The 14665-nt window shown below is 43.4% G+C and overlaps 1 protein-coding gene across 1 annotated transcript; it reads right to left on the reverse strand.

Annotated features, from left to right (window-relative positions):
* Positions 1-1775: 1775 nt before the first annotated feature.
* LOC137432608 (uncharacterized) lies at positions 1776-14105 on the reverse strand. The gene is made up of 4 exons (XM_078769606.1): positions 13298-14105; positions 12396-12577; positions 2974-3089; positions 1776-2740 (listed from the first exon to the last, which is right to left on the reverse strand). Exons 1-4 carry the CDS (start codon positions 14037-14039, stop codon positions 1864-1866), a joined length of 1917 nt encoding a protein of 638 aa, XP_078625732.1. The 5' UTR covers positions 14040-14105; the 3' UTR covers positions 1776-1863.
* Between the last annotated feature and the right edge of the window lie 560 nt (positions 14106-14665).

Genomic DNA, 14665 nt, shown 5'->3' on the forward strand with positions numbered 1-14665 from the left:
TTTTTTTTCAAAATTTTTCAAATTTCGTAATTTCAAATTTTTCGGGTGACACCGTCACAATTTCGGTCTTCGAGGCCGGCCGATAGGCAAAGTGTGACCGGAAGGGACGAGGTTCTCCTGACCACGTGGCCCTCGATCTGGGAAGCGAGAGGCGTTCCATTAGTGGACGCGCCCCTCACGCCCGACTTTTGGGCGGCCCCGGCAGGCCGTTTGTTTTGACGTTCTGCGACAGGCCCCGCACCCCCACCTCCGGGCCGACCGGAAGCTTGTGCTGAGTACATCATACCTGAACAACTCAGTGAGGCAGAACACAGCAGTGCACACCAGGGTGACCCCTTCAGTGCATAAACCAATTAACCTGTCCACTGCAGGGCATATAGAAATGAAGTTATTTTCTGCATATAATAATAATATAAGTTCAGTTCTATATAACAATTTCTGTTATCACCACTACCACTACAACTACCACTACTACAAGCTTTGTCTGGAATTTTGTGGACTAACAGACAAACAGACATACAGACAAGCTGGGATCAAAACATTACCTCCTTCCACCATTGAGTGTAGAGGTAAACATCATGGAAATTATATCATGCCCTAGATTTAATTCATGCTTACCCATGTATTTGCTTCACTGGTTCACAAGGTCTTTTGCATACATGTAATTCAGACTCTCGTCTTCATTGCTGACCACACAATGTTCGCAACATATTAATGTACATTTGTGCCAAATTTGGTGCTTGTATCACAAAATGCACAATTCTTTTGAATATTTGGGCTAAGCCGCCCCACTATATCGGCCGGCCTCGAAGACCGAAATTGTGACGGTGTCACCCGAAAAATTTGAAATTACGAAATTTGAAAAAATTTGAAAAAAAAAATTACGGAATTTCAAGTGGCCCAATATCTGAAAATGTTCGCAACATATTAATGTACATTTGTGCCAAATTTGGTGCTTGCATCACAAAATGCACAACAGGTTTGCTATGCTGCTACACTAGTGGTGATGGATTAACTAAGTTTTTTTTAGCCACACGGAAATATCTGCCCACAAAAGATGTGGAAATAGAAAACCGAGATCAAGCAACTTTGATTTGAAGACCGAAAATAACCCCCAAAAAAAGTTTGCTAGATCAATCGATCCGGCTACAAATTTGACTCAGGTGGTTTTAATCATGAGGCAGAGCTTTGCTTCAACTTCAAACTGCAAAGTTAAGAACAAAATTGTGTTGCCTTGTTACTGAAATTGCGAAAAGAAAACAACAAAAGCAAATCGTGCACGACTCAAAAAAGTGTCGTTTTGTCACCAAACAGACATTGAGCCTGTTTTTTCCATTGCCATAACTGTTTCTGGTGCTGGTACTGTTTCCATAACCTGTTTTTTGAAATGGGGTTTTGAAAAGATCAACAAAATTTGAAATGAGGTTTCCAATTTGAGCGTTAAGGAAGTATTTTGCAGCAACTTTACAAACCAATCCAAGGAGCAACGAAGTGCCTAATACAACACAAAAGTGCACTTACCTCTGGCTGCTGGCACAGGGTTAATCAAAACCCAATTAGAAAGAACATACTGTTCTTTTATCCACAAGTGTTCTCCACGATGTGCATGAAAAGTGTGGTACGAGATAAAATGGCGATCAAAATAACAGGCAACAAGGACACAACAGATTTTTCAAGTGCAAGCAAAAAACTTCCTTAACGCTCAGATTGGAAACCCCATTTCAAATTTTGTGATTATTTAACACGAGTTGTGTTATGGTTGTGTTATGGCAGCAATTTCTCCCTTCCTAAAGGTAACCCCTTTAAGGTAAAAATCTCAGTTCAAGAAAACATAAAATCCAATAGCCATCCTGGCAACAAAAATTAACATATTAACAGAGGTCTACAGTGCACGTACCTGTCCTGGGTATGGTTTCTGAAAAGCTGGTGAGATTTTGAGGAGCACGGTGAACATTCTGCAGAGCTACAAGGCTTCTGGGAACAGAAGAGGGCAGAACTTTCTTCAAATTCAAAGCCGCGGTTGCTTTCGGTGCATGGGGATGCTGTGTTGCTGACCGGAAGCGAAATCGACGACTCATCAGAACAGTCCAATGAAGAGGAGAACTCGTGCAAATTTTGCTTCCACTTCCGTGCACGCAGGCGTTCCACCGACCGCTCCACACCATCCCTTGCATGTCTGTAGCATGCTCTCTTTCGACCCTCATTCCGTGGACCCCGAGATTCTCTTTCAGAATCCATTTCTTCTTTATGGCAGTGCTTTTTGCTATTCTCTTGACAAATAGTCCTCATCAACCCATCTGAACATCGAGACCGTGGGCCTGTCCATAGTCTGCCTTTGTAATTTTCACCCACACAAGCAACTGCAATCTCGTTTTCTTTCGTTTTTTCATCCGACTTGACAAATCTTTCCATGCTTGCACGAGCTTTCTTCAAGTTATTAGCCTCGACTTGTAATCTCCTTGCCAGGTCAGTTGCCGTTGCTCGCACTGTTTCGATCCTGTCCTCCTCACCTCCACAACAATCTCTTGAAGGTCTCCTTGCAGATCCAGCACCTTGAGCCTCAAGTTTAAGTTTAGAGTCAGAAATTTGTGAGGAGGCATGGGAAACGATTCTTTGAGGTGTTCCTGTGCCATTCCGACGAAGCTGAATGCCATGCTGTGAGCAAGGCCCAACAAGCGCACTTCCTGGAAGGTGCCCATTCAACGTCCCAGTAGCTTCTACAAACATCGATTCAGGACAGCTGCCAAAAACAAAAAAAACAAAAAAAAATATTTTACTCCACAGCACGTTAACATACTTTTCACCACAACAAATCATCAACAGAACTTCAAAATAATGGAAAAGCCCAAATTGAAGAAAACATGCAATCATTCTACCCGAAGGTTTATTTCGAACAAAGCAATTACCAACATCTTATCTGAAGGTTAATCATAGTATGAAGTTTCAAGTGTCTGGATTTTGAAACAACTATACCTGTGCAGTAGTTGCCTTGCAGAGTCTTTGTCAGTCGCTCTCTGTGCACATTGCTGTGGGTGAAGAGTCTCCATCTCCAATTCTTTTGAACACAGGGCCACAGGATTAGCCTGACTCTGCAAGCACATCATCCAGGGAAGGAGCATCATAAGTATATATGCTGTGGACATTTGACTGGCTAAAGAAACACCATTCTGGAGCTCCACCATCCATCATTCTAGTGAACTCTTGACCTGGCACCTTGAACTATCAGAACGGCATCTCATGGCTAAGTACTTAAAGGTGACATTTAATTAGCATCACATCTTCGACCTAATGGTACAATAATCGACATTGTGGTATTACCCGCAGAGGTTACCACTGTTCCATTAACAATGAGGCAGCTCTACAACGTAGAAGCCATTCCATAATCAGTGAGTACCTTTATATTAGAGGTGTTTTGGTACATCACGACTTCGTTTATAATTAAAAAATTAAAAAATTGGTGCTCAGATGCCATGCCTGCAGAAAGGCGGTGTGGTTTCTTAGAAGGACATCCTTATAAATTAAATTATTCATGAAGACATGTTCAGTTAAGTGCTTGCAGTGTTTCTAAGGAGTGAATCTTACAAAATATCTTAGAGCAGTTGTTCAAAAACACTTCTCAACCGCCAGGATAAGACACTGTCTTTTGTCTTGTGTTATTTGAGAAAAGATGCATCAGAATACAGAGCACACGCTGTGGCCTCTCCTTTTGCGAAAAATGTTGTCGGTGGGACAAGTTTGGCAAGTTTGTTTTTTTCCATGCCTGTGTGACAAACACCACTCGAGAAAGGTGAAGAGAACTGGTCAGCCAAAGGAACACTGTGGTGAAACTTCAAACCTTGTGCCGATAACAATCTTATATGTAAAGCTGAGTTTGTCTCTGTGGATCATAAGCGCCACCCATTCTACAGGCCACGCCTTCCCTCCTCTCCCCCAGGATCATAAGCACCGCCTTTAAGCCAAGCCACACCTTCCTCCCCAACGGCCCAGAAATGCCCCACGTAGCTGCGCCACATTTTGGGAAGTCAAATGCAATTACTTTGTCTGCTGGACACAGTGACGTGTCACTTACAACTCAATATCTTACAAATACACGACCAGCCATTCCTCAGTGCTTAAACAACTTGACAAGCGCTCTACAAGCTGCTTGGTAATGGCTGCCTTCTCCTGTGAGCTCCCAAGGTTAATCACGATGAAACTTTATAGCATCACATTTTTTTCCCATGATGCACCGTAAAAGGTGTGTAAAAAAAGTCATGGGGAAAAAGGGTGGGTGGGAGGCACAGAGGGAGGGGAAGGGTGGAAGTCTGGAGGGAGGGGGAGGAGTGGGCGGAGGGAAGGGAACAAGTGCGATGAGGGAGGGTAAGGGGCGGGGCAGGAGTCTGGAGGGAGGGAATGGGATTGGAGGAGGTGGGAGGAAGGAGGAAGGAGGAAGGAGGAGAAACGCTGGGTTGGGAGTCCGGAGGAGGGGAATGGAGGAGGGAAGGAATGCGATGGGAGGAGGTGGGATGAAGGAGGAAAAAGGGTGGGGTGGGGGGAACAGAGGGAGGGGTAGGGTGGAAGTCTGGAGGGAGGGGGAGGAGTGGGTGGAGGGAAGGGAACAAGTGCGATGAGGGAGGGTAAGGGGCGGGGCAGGAGTCTGGAGGGAGGGAGTGGGATTGGAGGAGGTGGGAGGAAGGAGAAAGGCTGGGTTGGGAGTCCGGAGGAGGGGAATGGAGGAGGGAGGGAATGCGATGGGAGGAGGTGGGATGAGGAGGAAAAAGGGTGGGGTGGGAGTCCTGAGGGAGGAGGGTGTGGTAGGAGTGTGGAGGGATTGAGTGGGATGGTAGGTGGTGTGGGGAAGGAGGGGAAAGGGTGAGGTGGGTGTCCGAAGGAAGAGAGTGGGATGAGGGAGGGGGAGGGGTGGAAGGAGAAGAGAAGGAATGGGAGGAGGGACCCGGCGTTGCCATACCGTTGCGAGTGGTACTATAATAATCTACTATATAAGAGAGATCTGTCTGTGTGTCTGTCTGTCGCCATTTTTCTCAGAAAACTTCTTAGTCTTAGAAACACTTCTTAGTCAAACAAGAAACACTTCTTCGTCTCAACAGACAGTTACCATCCGGAATCCATCAAAGCCCAGGATAGGTTGAGGCGCGGCAGCTCAGAAAAGATCATTGTAGCTGGACCAGCAACCAGGAAGCCATACAATTTCAAGACATTCCTTGCAAATGATGACATCAAAAAGCAGCTCTGCCAGCTTCTGCTGCGAGTATGGAGTAGTCAACAAGCCGTTTCGAGGCTGGAGAGAACTGATATGGCAGTGCTGATCGTGGAGGGGAGAGCCCATCAACTCATCTCATCAAATGGCAAGGTGAGTTAAAAGCTTAAATACTATTTCAAGAAACCTAAAAATAAAAGAATGAACCTATGTATGTACTTCAATCATTACCTTAGCTAAAACAATCGAGTTAACCCATCTCCTTATTGATAATTGTCTGTAATCTCACATCCTTATGTGTGAGGTATCCTGCTTTCTTTCATATCAAACTGCTTTTCACAAAATTCAATGCCTTTTTATGTTTCAGGTTGAAGTGCGTGAGCTCCCCACTATCTACAGCAATCAGGAAGAGACAGATACAAGGGTGGTACTGTACCTTCATCACGCCGCCGCCCTTGGCTACGAGAATGCTGTGGTCAGAACCCCTGACACGGATATCTTTGTGATTCTACTCTACCACACCCACACCATCAAGCTCACTATATACCTGGATACAGGATCAGGAAAGCATTGACAGCTACTCAACCTCTCTGAGCTTGCAGAATCCTATGGGGAAGATTACTGTGCCAATCTTCTTGGGTTTTACGTGTTCACTGGAGAGGACTGCACCAGTTCCTTCAAAGGCAAGGGGAAGGTGGGTCCCCTGAAAAAGCTGGAGAAGAACCTCAGGTTTCAGAAGGCCTTCAGGCAACTCGGTGATGACCGGAACATCAAGCCTCAGGTGCTGCAGCAGTTGGAGCAGTTCACTTGACTGATGTATGGACAGTCGTGAGTCTGCTGTGGATGTCATCCATACGAAGCTGCTGCGGAAGATGGCGGGGGAGGACAAGAAACTTACATCAAAATCTAAGGTGGACCTGGCTCGCCTTCCACCCTGCCATTCTGCACTGAAGCCACACGTCCAACGTGCAAACCACGGTGTTGCACTGTAGAAGCGAGCTCATGAACCCTTCATAGAAAAGCCAAAACCCGACAGTGAAGGACAGGGATAGACGCTGACTGATGGACTGTTGGAACCGGTGTGGTCCTGTGGTCCTGTCCTACCAGCTTTTCTGGTTGATCTACTGGACTGTGGAGATCATGAAGAGGTGGACAGCGAAGATGAGGAAGAAGAAGAGGACGAGTTTGACTGATGATTTCATTGAAAGCGAGGATGATGAATGATGGATGTGGTAAAAGTCATTTGGTCACAAATGTAGCACAAATATGGTAAAATTGCCATCAAAAGTCCCTCTTAATGTGTAACGTTGACCTCGATATAGTGACAAATCAAATTCTTGGTATTACAGGCATTTAAGAAATTGCAGGTTAACATGTTACCATGTATACATTTACTTTATCTTTGAGTGCTTTTTGTAATTATCCTTGACCCTCAAAATGGGTCTAGATATCTTATTTGTGCAGTTATCTGCAGTATTGGTTGAGATATAGTGAAAATTGTATTTTTCTGTAATGGTGATACAAATTTGCATAAATTTGCATTAAAATGATACATGGGACACTTTTTGAATTTTTTTAAACATAGCGAATCGTTTTCTACGCATTTTTTCTGATATAGAGACATGGATTAGAAGTTGATTTCAGGGGGTGAACAGACCCCCCTTCCACCCACTAGAGACGAGACTATTAACCCCACTCTTCCCTTCACATGCGTGGGGTAAAGTCCCAATGATAGAGTACTTGCTATATCGCATGTGACTGGACTGGCAGGATGGCCTAGGCCCTAAAGGTACGCACACTCGCCTCCAAGCAGTCTAGTCCGGGTTTAAATCTCGGCCTTAACCTCTAAGAGGGCATTGCAATAGCAATGTTAATTTAAAAAAAAAAAAAAAGTTTATTAAAAACTGCATTATGGCCATGTATGGTGAAAATGCATCATCCCTCATGACTGTAGCCAAATAGGCAGCAGCCATTAAGTGTGAACATGAGTTATTTGAAGATGACCAGTAAGAATAGCCAACAGATGGGACTAACGAACAAGCTGTTGCCAAGGCTGAGGAATTAACCACGGAGGATTCCCAGGTTAATCAAAGATGCCAAAACATCTACAGAATGGTTGTGTGTTCACCATGATCCATGAGCATTTGAACTTGGTCTCAAAAACTTGGGTCCTACAAATTCTCAGCATTCGCTACCGACAGCAACAGCTGGGATGGTGTAGCGAGCTTCTCGAACAGATGAACGTAAATCCAGAAGAGAAATTGCGATGAAAAGTAGCTTTAGCGATAGGATCTTGGAATCAAACTAGAGCTGATGCCATGAAAGAACATGTCACTGAAAATGATTCAGAGCCAACCCTCCATCGGCATGATCATGATGTCTATTTTCTGGGATACCGAGAGAATCCTGCTCATTGAATAGACATCTCACCAAACTACAACAAAGGGGAATATCATGGTGGTCTCAAGAATAAAATTGTAACAGTATCAAGGGATGTTGATCAAAGGTATCCTCTTCCTTGAGAACAACACACCTGTGTGGCAAACACTGCTGCCATGCGTGAGTGTGGTTTGGAGTTTCTGATTTTACCGCACCTCAGGCACTCCTCTATAATCAGACTGTGCTCCATTTTCCACCGCACCCCTCCCCCCACAGATCCAAAGATCAATTATCAACTTCAACATATCTACACACATAAAAAAAAAAAATTCCCATAAATCTGTTCCTCACAGCAATTATAATCATTTATTTAACAGCAATGTCCATTCCTAAAGCTTCTCAATAACATACAAAGGATGTTATAAATGATACCAAGTCTATTTTAAATTGCAAACCTCAAAAAAAAGTTGTAGGCCTAAAGTGCGAGCTTCCATAATTTCTAAGTGATTGCCCAATTTTCTGACTGCCAGGATCACCAGCTGGGTTTCGTTCTTCGAAGCTTTGACTCTTTCTGCCAAGGACCTCTCCAAACAATGGATCACGGCATCAGCTGTGCCCAAATAATTGATCAATAAGACAAAGCAATCTCAATTTCTAACTCTTTACTCATACAGCTTTACTCCAGATGTTTACATTCATTGCTTGAGGTTTTCATGTGTCATGATATATTCATAATCCTTGTAGCACAATTATTTGTATAATCATACACTACCTATTAATTATTATAAATGAGCAGGGTACCCATCTCTGAATTGTTTGTCGATGTCTCACCTCAAATGAGCAATTTTTTGGTGTATTGGAAGAAACAGGAATTCAACGTAAAGTGATGATGTAGACCGCTACAAGTGGTACATGTTTAGTGTTTACCTTATGGACAATGGCGGTCCGTTCAGAAGAAAAGAAGAACTATCATTCGCGATAAAAACATTTTTTAGCAAAAAGACAGCCATTTCATGTCGGATAGTTTTGTAAATGGTGTCATGTACAGCTTCAACATTTTGTCGTCAATGTGACACTGGCAATGCAAGTGTTTGTGAATGTTAAGATGTCCTATTTAACTCCAGAAAATGGCGTGAGAACGCCCTAACTCAGTATTAAAGTAAAATAAGAAACCTTAACTTGCACATCCATTTGTCTTAGCACCGAATAGAGTGATTAGTCGAATGCTCTACTGCAGTTAGTGCTCCAATGCGCCTTCTCGTAACACTGGAAAAGTTTTCACCAATAATGTACTGCATTTACCATTGTTGTGTTAAGGTAGTGGACAAAAAAGGGAAACACTTGGGTAAACAAGGGGCACCAATCAATGGGCTTCCACACAGGTGCGGCTCATGTGCTAATTAAGCAAACTAGCAACGGTACCTGCCCTACGGGCGGGGCTTCAATTGGGAGGCCCAAATGAAAAGGCAAAATATCAGAAATCGAAGGCTTTTATTTTATTTTAAACGATTTATATAAACATCCGTTGAATCATATCACACGCAAGTCATCAAAATCTAAACAGAACATGGCGCCCATTTTGAAAAAAGATTGAATTCTGCAAAACGGAAACGGCCGCCACACGTCTTTCGCAGTCGCACGTTTATGTGTGAAAAGGGCGCGCTGAATCCAACACGGAAGCGGCCGCTACACCTGTTTCTCAGTCGCTTTGCACACCTTCGGAGCCGCGCGCTGATATAGGAAGAGTTCGTCAGGAGTCGATCTACCCTCTCCTGGTAGGTAGAATTTCAATTATATTATTCCATCGTGTTTGGAAAAACTAGAAAATTGGAAAAACAATATAGCCTATTTTACTCCAGGGGGTCCTAGGATTACCCACCCAAAATATCGTTGCGATCGGTTCAGCCGTTTTTGTGGTACCTTCGAACGGACAGACAGACGGACGGACATTTGGTGAATTATAGTAAGATAACATGCCAGCATGCTTAGGGTCATGTATTAAAATGTTGCACAGGACTGGGTGCCTGCAAGAGGAAAACTCCCCTCAATGTCCCCATCCACAGAGCACGTGTGGTTGCCCAATGGTTTGATCAGCATGATAAATTTGTTATCCATATGTCATGTCCTTCTCAGTCACCAGATCTGAACCAACAGGGTTCGCATAGCCATGCAAGACAAAGTTTCCAGGAGTTTTCCAGGCCAAAAACTTTTTTCAGGACTTTTAATACAAACGTTGTATGTAACAAGTAACATTTTCAGAATAAACTACAACAACAAGAATAAAACCTTGTTTGCTTGCTGTTATTCCATTGAATATTTCAGCAACTCGAATCACCCATCCCCTTCAGGGGCAGCCTGGGGGGAAAAGGTGGGGGGATAGTGGGGGAGGTCGGGAAAACATATTTTTGTGCCGGGGCTTATAATCCCACATCTACAGCAGGGGTTAGTAAACCACTTGCACTGTGGCACAGGCAAAACTTTGCAAGTAGTCTTCTCCCCACCCTTCACAGGGGGGCAGGTGTGTGTCCATGACCTTGCCCTGGGTACTACCAACTTGTATGCAAATTTTGCTGATTCGCCCAGTTGCATAAAGCAGATAAAATACTTGCAGTGTTTAAGGACTGGGGGTGGAGGGGGGTGGGATGCTCCCTTGAGTTTAAGTAAGGTTTTAAAGAAAAACTTAAGGAATATTTGAATAGGCAATGATCCTCAAATAATCAAGCATGTCCTCAAGGAGAAACTTGAGGAAATATTTAAGTCAATCTTCCAAACATTCCTCAAGGATCTTTGGGGGTCTTTGTCTTCTACCGAATCTGCTCCGGCCTTGCTCCCCCAGCTCTCTCTTTGCTCTGTCCCCCAAATAATCCTACAGGTCGCACAAGATCTGCCAGCAACCCTCTTATGGTTAAACTGCAAAAATCAACTCTCTATTCACCTTCACTCTTTCATTCCACTTTTCTCCTGCCTCTGGAACAACCTCCCTTGCTCTCTTCAATCCCACTCCTCCCTCCAAGTCTTTAAAACGGCTGTCCACCACCATCTCTTATCTTCCCCCATCCAAAACCTTGATCTTTTCAACCCCCGTTAATTCACCCCAGATCCACTTTTTTGAAATACCGACTTCTTTCCTGGAAGTCCTAGCAGTGTCCACGTGTTGTTTTTTTTACCTCTCCCACGCCCTCCACCCTTCCCATGCCTCCTCCCCCCCAAGCCCTCTCCCTCCCACAGACCTCCCGATGTCCCTGCTCTCCATCTTATTCTCCCGCTCCCTTTATCATATGTTTTATGTGTCAGTTTGTCCTTTTTGTGATCAAAACCATAACGGGTCCAGCTTTCGGCTGTGGGGGAATAAAAATAAAGACGACATTTTTCAGTAAAAAGAGGTGATGTCCATTGTCATGACTAAACAGTGCTCTTCGGTTTTTTGCAAAGTAGAGGTCACCTCGACCCATTTATAAAATCAAAAGTAGGATTCAAAGCATTTCCTTGAAGTTAAGCTGGGTGAAACTGGTGTGGCGCAAATGTTGGCATTTCAGTGGCAATAGTACCTCTAGTGTTCTTCAGCACCCTGCACCATCAGTGGCGATTGACAGTGATGATACTTCACCTATCTTTTGATGTTAATGACAAAAGGTAAATTAAACATGTCCCACTCGTATAAAACAGCTTCCAACCCTTCAACTCAAATCCTTCAGTGTGATAATTCAGACTTTTTCACATGACGAAACAAAACGTTTCTCACTTTCTTGCAAGCAGCTACAATTTTATCTTATACAGTATTTTGAACAAACTATAAATCCTCCAATTGTTCACATGAGGCATTGTCAGACAAAACACGTTTTAGTAAAGTCGACAAGGCTTACAAATATCTCAAATATACCACTTTGAAAGCCTTCAGGTTCTCTCCATGTTGTGATGATGGACAGAAGATCTAACAGAATGTGCAGTGAAAATCTGAAGACAAAACATTTTAAAAACTAGAACAGCACTCGGTGGAGCGCATGCATCACTATGAACAGTTTGTTGTATCCCACCGATAAGCCAGATCTGGATTCGGACCTCAACCAAAATCTAATCGGCTTGTTCTCGTCACATAACCAACTCATCCCCCAGGTTTAGTCATAGCTCGTCCATAACTTTTTTTGAATATCATGTTATATATCGTTTTCGTCCGATCTCAATGGTGAAGAATCACTTGAGAATTAAACAATTCTCGTATATCCGAATCCATATTCAGTTCTTCTCCAAAATCGAATTCTTCATTGTCTCCCACCCAACTTGTCCACAAAGATTCGTCCAAATTCGTCCAAATCCGTCCACAAATTTTCGAGATATCCTGCTATGTGTTGTTTTTGGCCCTATCTCCCAATGGTGAAGAATCACTTTAAAATTCTACTCGCCAGATCCGGATCCGGATCTTCACCAACATCTAATCATTTCGTCCTTGTCACATACACTACCTTTCCACCAAATTTTGTCCGAATCTGTCCACAACCTTTTGAGATATCTTGTTCACAGAGAAACAGACAGAAAGAGACAGACAAGAAAACATTACCTCCATCCACCTTCGGGAGCAGAGGTAACAAAAATAATTGGGAACATGAACAACTCACTTCTTCAAAGAAACATTTAGATCTCAACTCAAAGAGCAACGACAGCAAGTCAAAGTGACTGCCGTCAATTTCCATGAACAACAAATACATTTTTACTCTTGACAGCAAAACTACAAACCAATAGATCATATAGTAAAAGACACATCTGATGCAAAGAAACAGCCACCTGTCTGTGAATAATTTTAGTCGCATCATTTAAAATGTACCTTTGATGACAGTGGGCTGCAAGACCCATTCGTAAAAGGTTCAAGTTGAAGATCATCCAGAATATTAAGCAAATTAGTTGGTAGTCCACAATAATCCATGGGAGAAACTTCATACACTGGGTCAGCACTGCGCTCGCTCAGAGGACTCACACCCGGAACAAGAGGTGACTTGACTCCGATACCTAACAAAACAGGTATGGTTAAAACGTCATGACGAAGAAAATAATAGTAATGAGAAAAACATGCCGGATTCTCAGCAATGCAAGAATTCCATTCACCTGTGAAGTATCACATTAGATTTTGTCACACAATCCTTTCACACACAGGTATGTTGTATACATAGGAGAAACAAGGATAGAAGCAGAATTTTTTAAAAGCCCAACAAATCAATACTTATTCCCCAAAAACACCAACAACCTCAAACCTATAACACTCCATGCTGATGCGAAGAGCAGAGATTGGCGCGGTTAAGACACAAGCCAGCCTGCAGGCAGGGTGACATGCTAAGCATACCATAACACCACGTGGAGGGACAGGTCTATTTATAAAGCAAAGTGAAGGAACGCAATGCCTGCATCTTTCACACCCTGTGTATTACGAGCCAATAATTACGATTAGGCCAACCATGATGACAGAATGTGTGCACAAAACATTTGTGTCACATGAAGGAATGTTTCATTTTCTGCTTTCTTCAATACTAGTTGAAGCAGTACCATACCAAAGGCACATCAAACTGGCATACTCCAGCGAAAAGACGATTGGTATTTCCTGATTATTTATGGTAATCATTTATCAATCATGACTACATACATTTGGGTTCATTGCAAATTTACCGATTTTTTCTTTTTAAAGGACAAGTTTATGCCACACGAGAAATATAAAATCCAACAAGTTGTACCTACCTTTGCAATTCAGATCTTGAGTCGTTTCCATTTTATTCAGATGCGTATTTGACCTATGATCCTGTTCATGATAACAGCTACCATAAGAAGAGTGGTCAACCACACCACGGCTCTTCTTTTTAGGCTGAAGTGCTTTATGAGTGGGAGCAATATCTCTCTGGCACGCAAAACTATCTTCGTTCCAAAGATGAGCTCGAGACTGACTGGCTTGCAATTTGCTGAGTCGGAATGGCCTTTTATTCCGACACGTGTCCTGTACATGAAGGGTAGAAGATTCATCACCACTGCCAACTTTGTGTTGAGGTGCACCATTGCAGTCCAATAATTGAAAGTCCTCTGCTGGTTTTGAGAATGGTACAGAAGGATGTTCAAAGTGAAGCTGAGGGGTCATATTCGTGTGGCTGTTGTGGCCACTCTCCCCTCCTAGATTGTGCATACTGCATTTCCCTTCCTTCCCAACAGTGAGGGGTTGTGCACATTTTCCGAGTACACAGCACATGTTTGACACAAAACCATTACAGGACATCTCAGCATGTCCAGTTGGGTGCAATCCCATCTTCTCATTCAGGTACTGAACTCGTGCTTCTCCCGTTTCAGGAGATGCAGAATCTTTACAGGTAGAGGTTATCGTGTGCCTTCTATGTCTCACACTTTTCGATCTGTCCTGTTCTGACATCAACTGGAGTTCCTCGAGGCGAGTGCGATCCACGTCACTCCAAATGTCCCGGCACCTGCAAAACATAAATATATCTTACATGACAAATTTATATCCACAACATGTATATATACATATATACATACATACACACACACACACACACACACACACACACACACACACACACACACACACACACACACACACACACACACACACACACACACACACACACACACACACACACACACACACACACACACACACGAAAGTCTGCACCCCCTTTCAAAAAAATTACCTTTTTTTCCCTTGTAGACTGGAATTAAATTTCATTAAATCACACTTTTTCCACCTTTATTTACACGTAACCCACAACTTCCAAGTGAAAAACAAATTCTACAAGTGTCAGAAAATCAATTAAAAATACAAAACTAAAATATTGTTGCGGATCTGTCGCCGGCCTTCTCCCCTTATCAAGGGGGGATTAATCCCCTTGTCTTTACTGACCTGGCGCGACCCGAGACCTATTACGTCCCTTCCAGACAGCGCAAAATAGGGTTTCGGGACCAAATTCTCGCTCGTACCTAAGTACTCGCGCTGCCCTGGAAGCGAGTAAACAAGCCTCGGACGAACCACGTGTGATGGTAATACGCCGAGCTGTTTGCGAACACGTGATCCACGCCGTTATAACTAATGGAACCCGATTGGAG

Source organism: Myxine glutinosa, unplaced genomic scaffold (assembly GCF_964187855.1).
Source record: "Myxine glutinosa unplaced genomic scaffold, kmMyxGlut1.1 SCAFFOLD_3390, whole genome shotgun sequence".
In the NCBI taxonomy this organism is placed as follows: Eukaryota; Metazoa; Chordata; class Myxini; order Myxiniformes; family Myxinidae; genus Myxine; species Myxine glutinosa.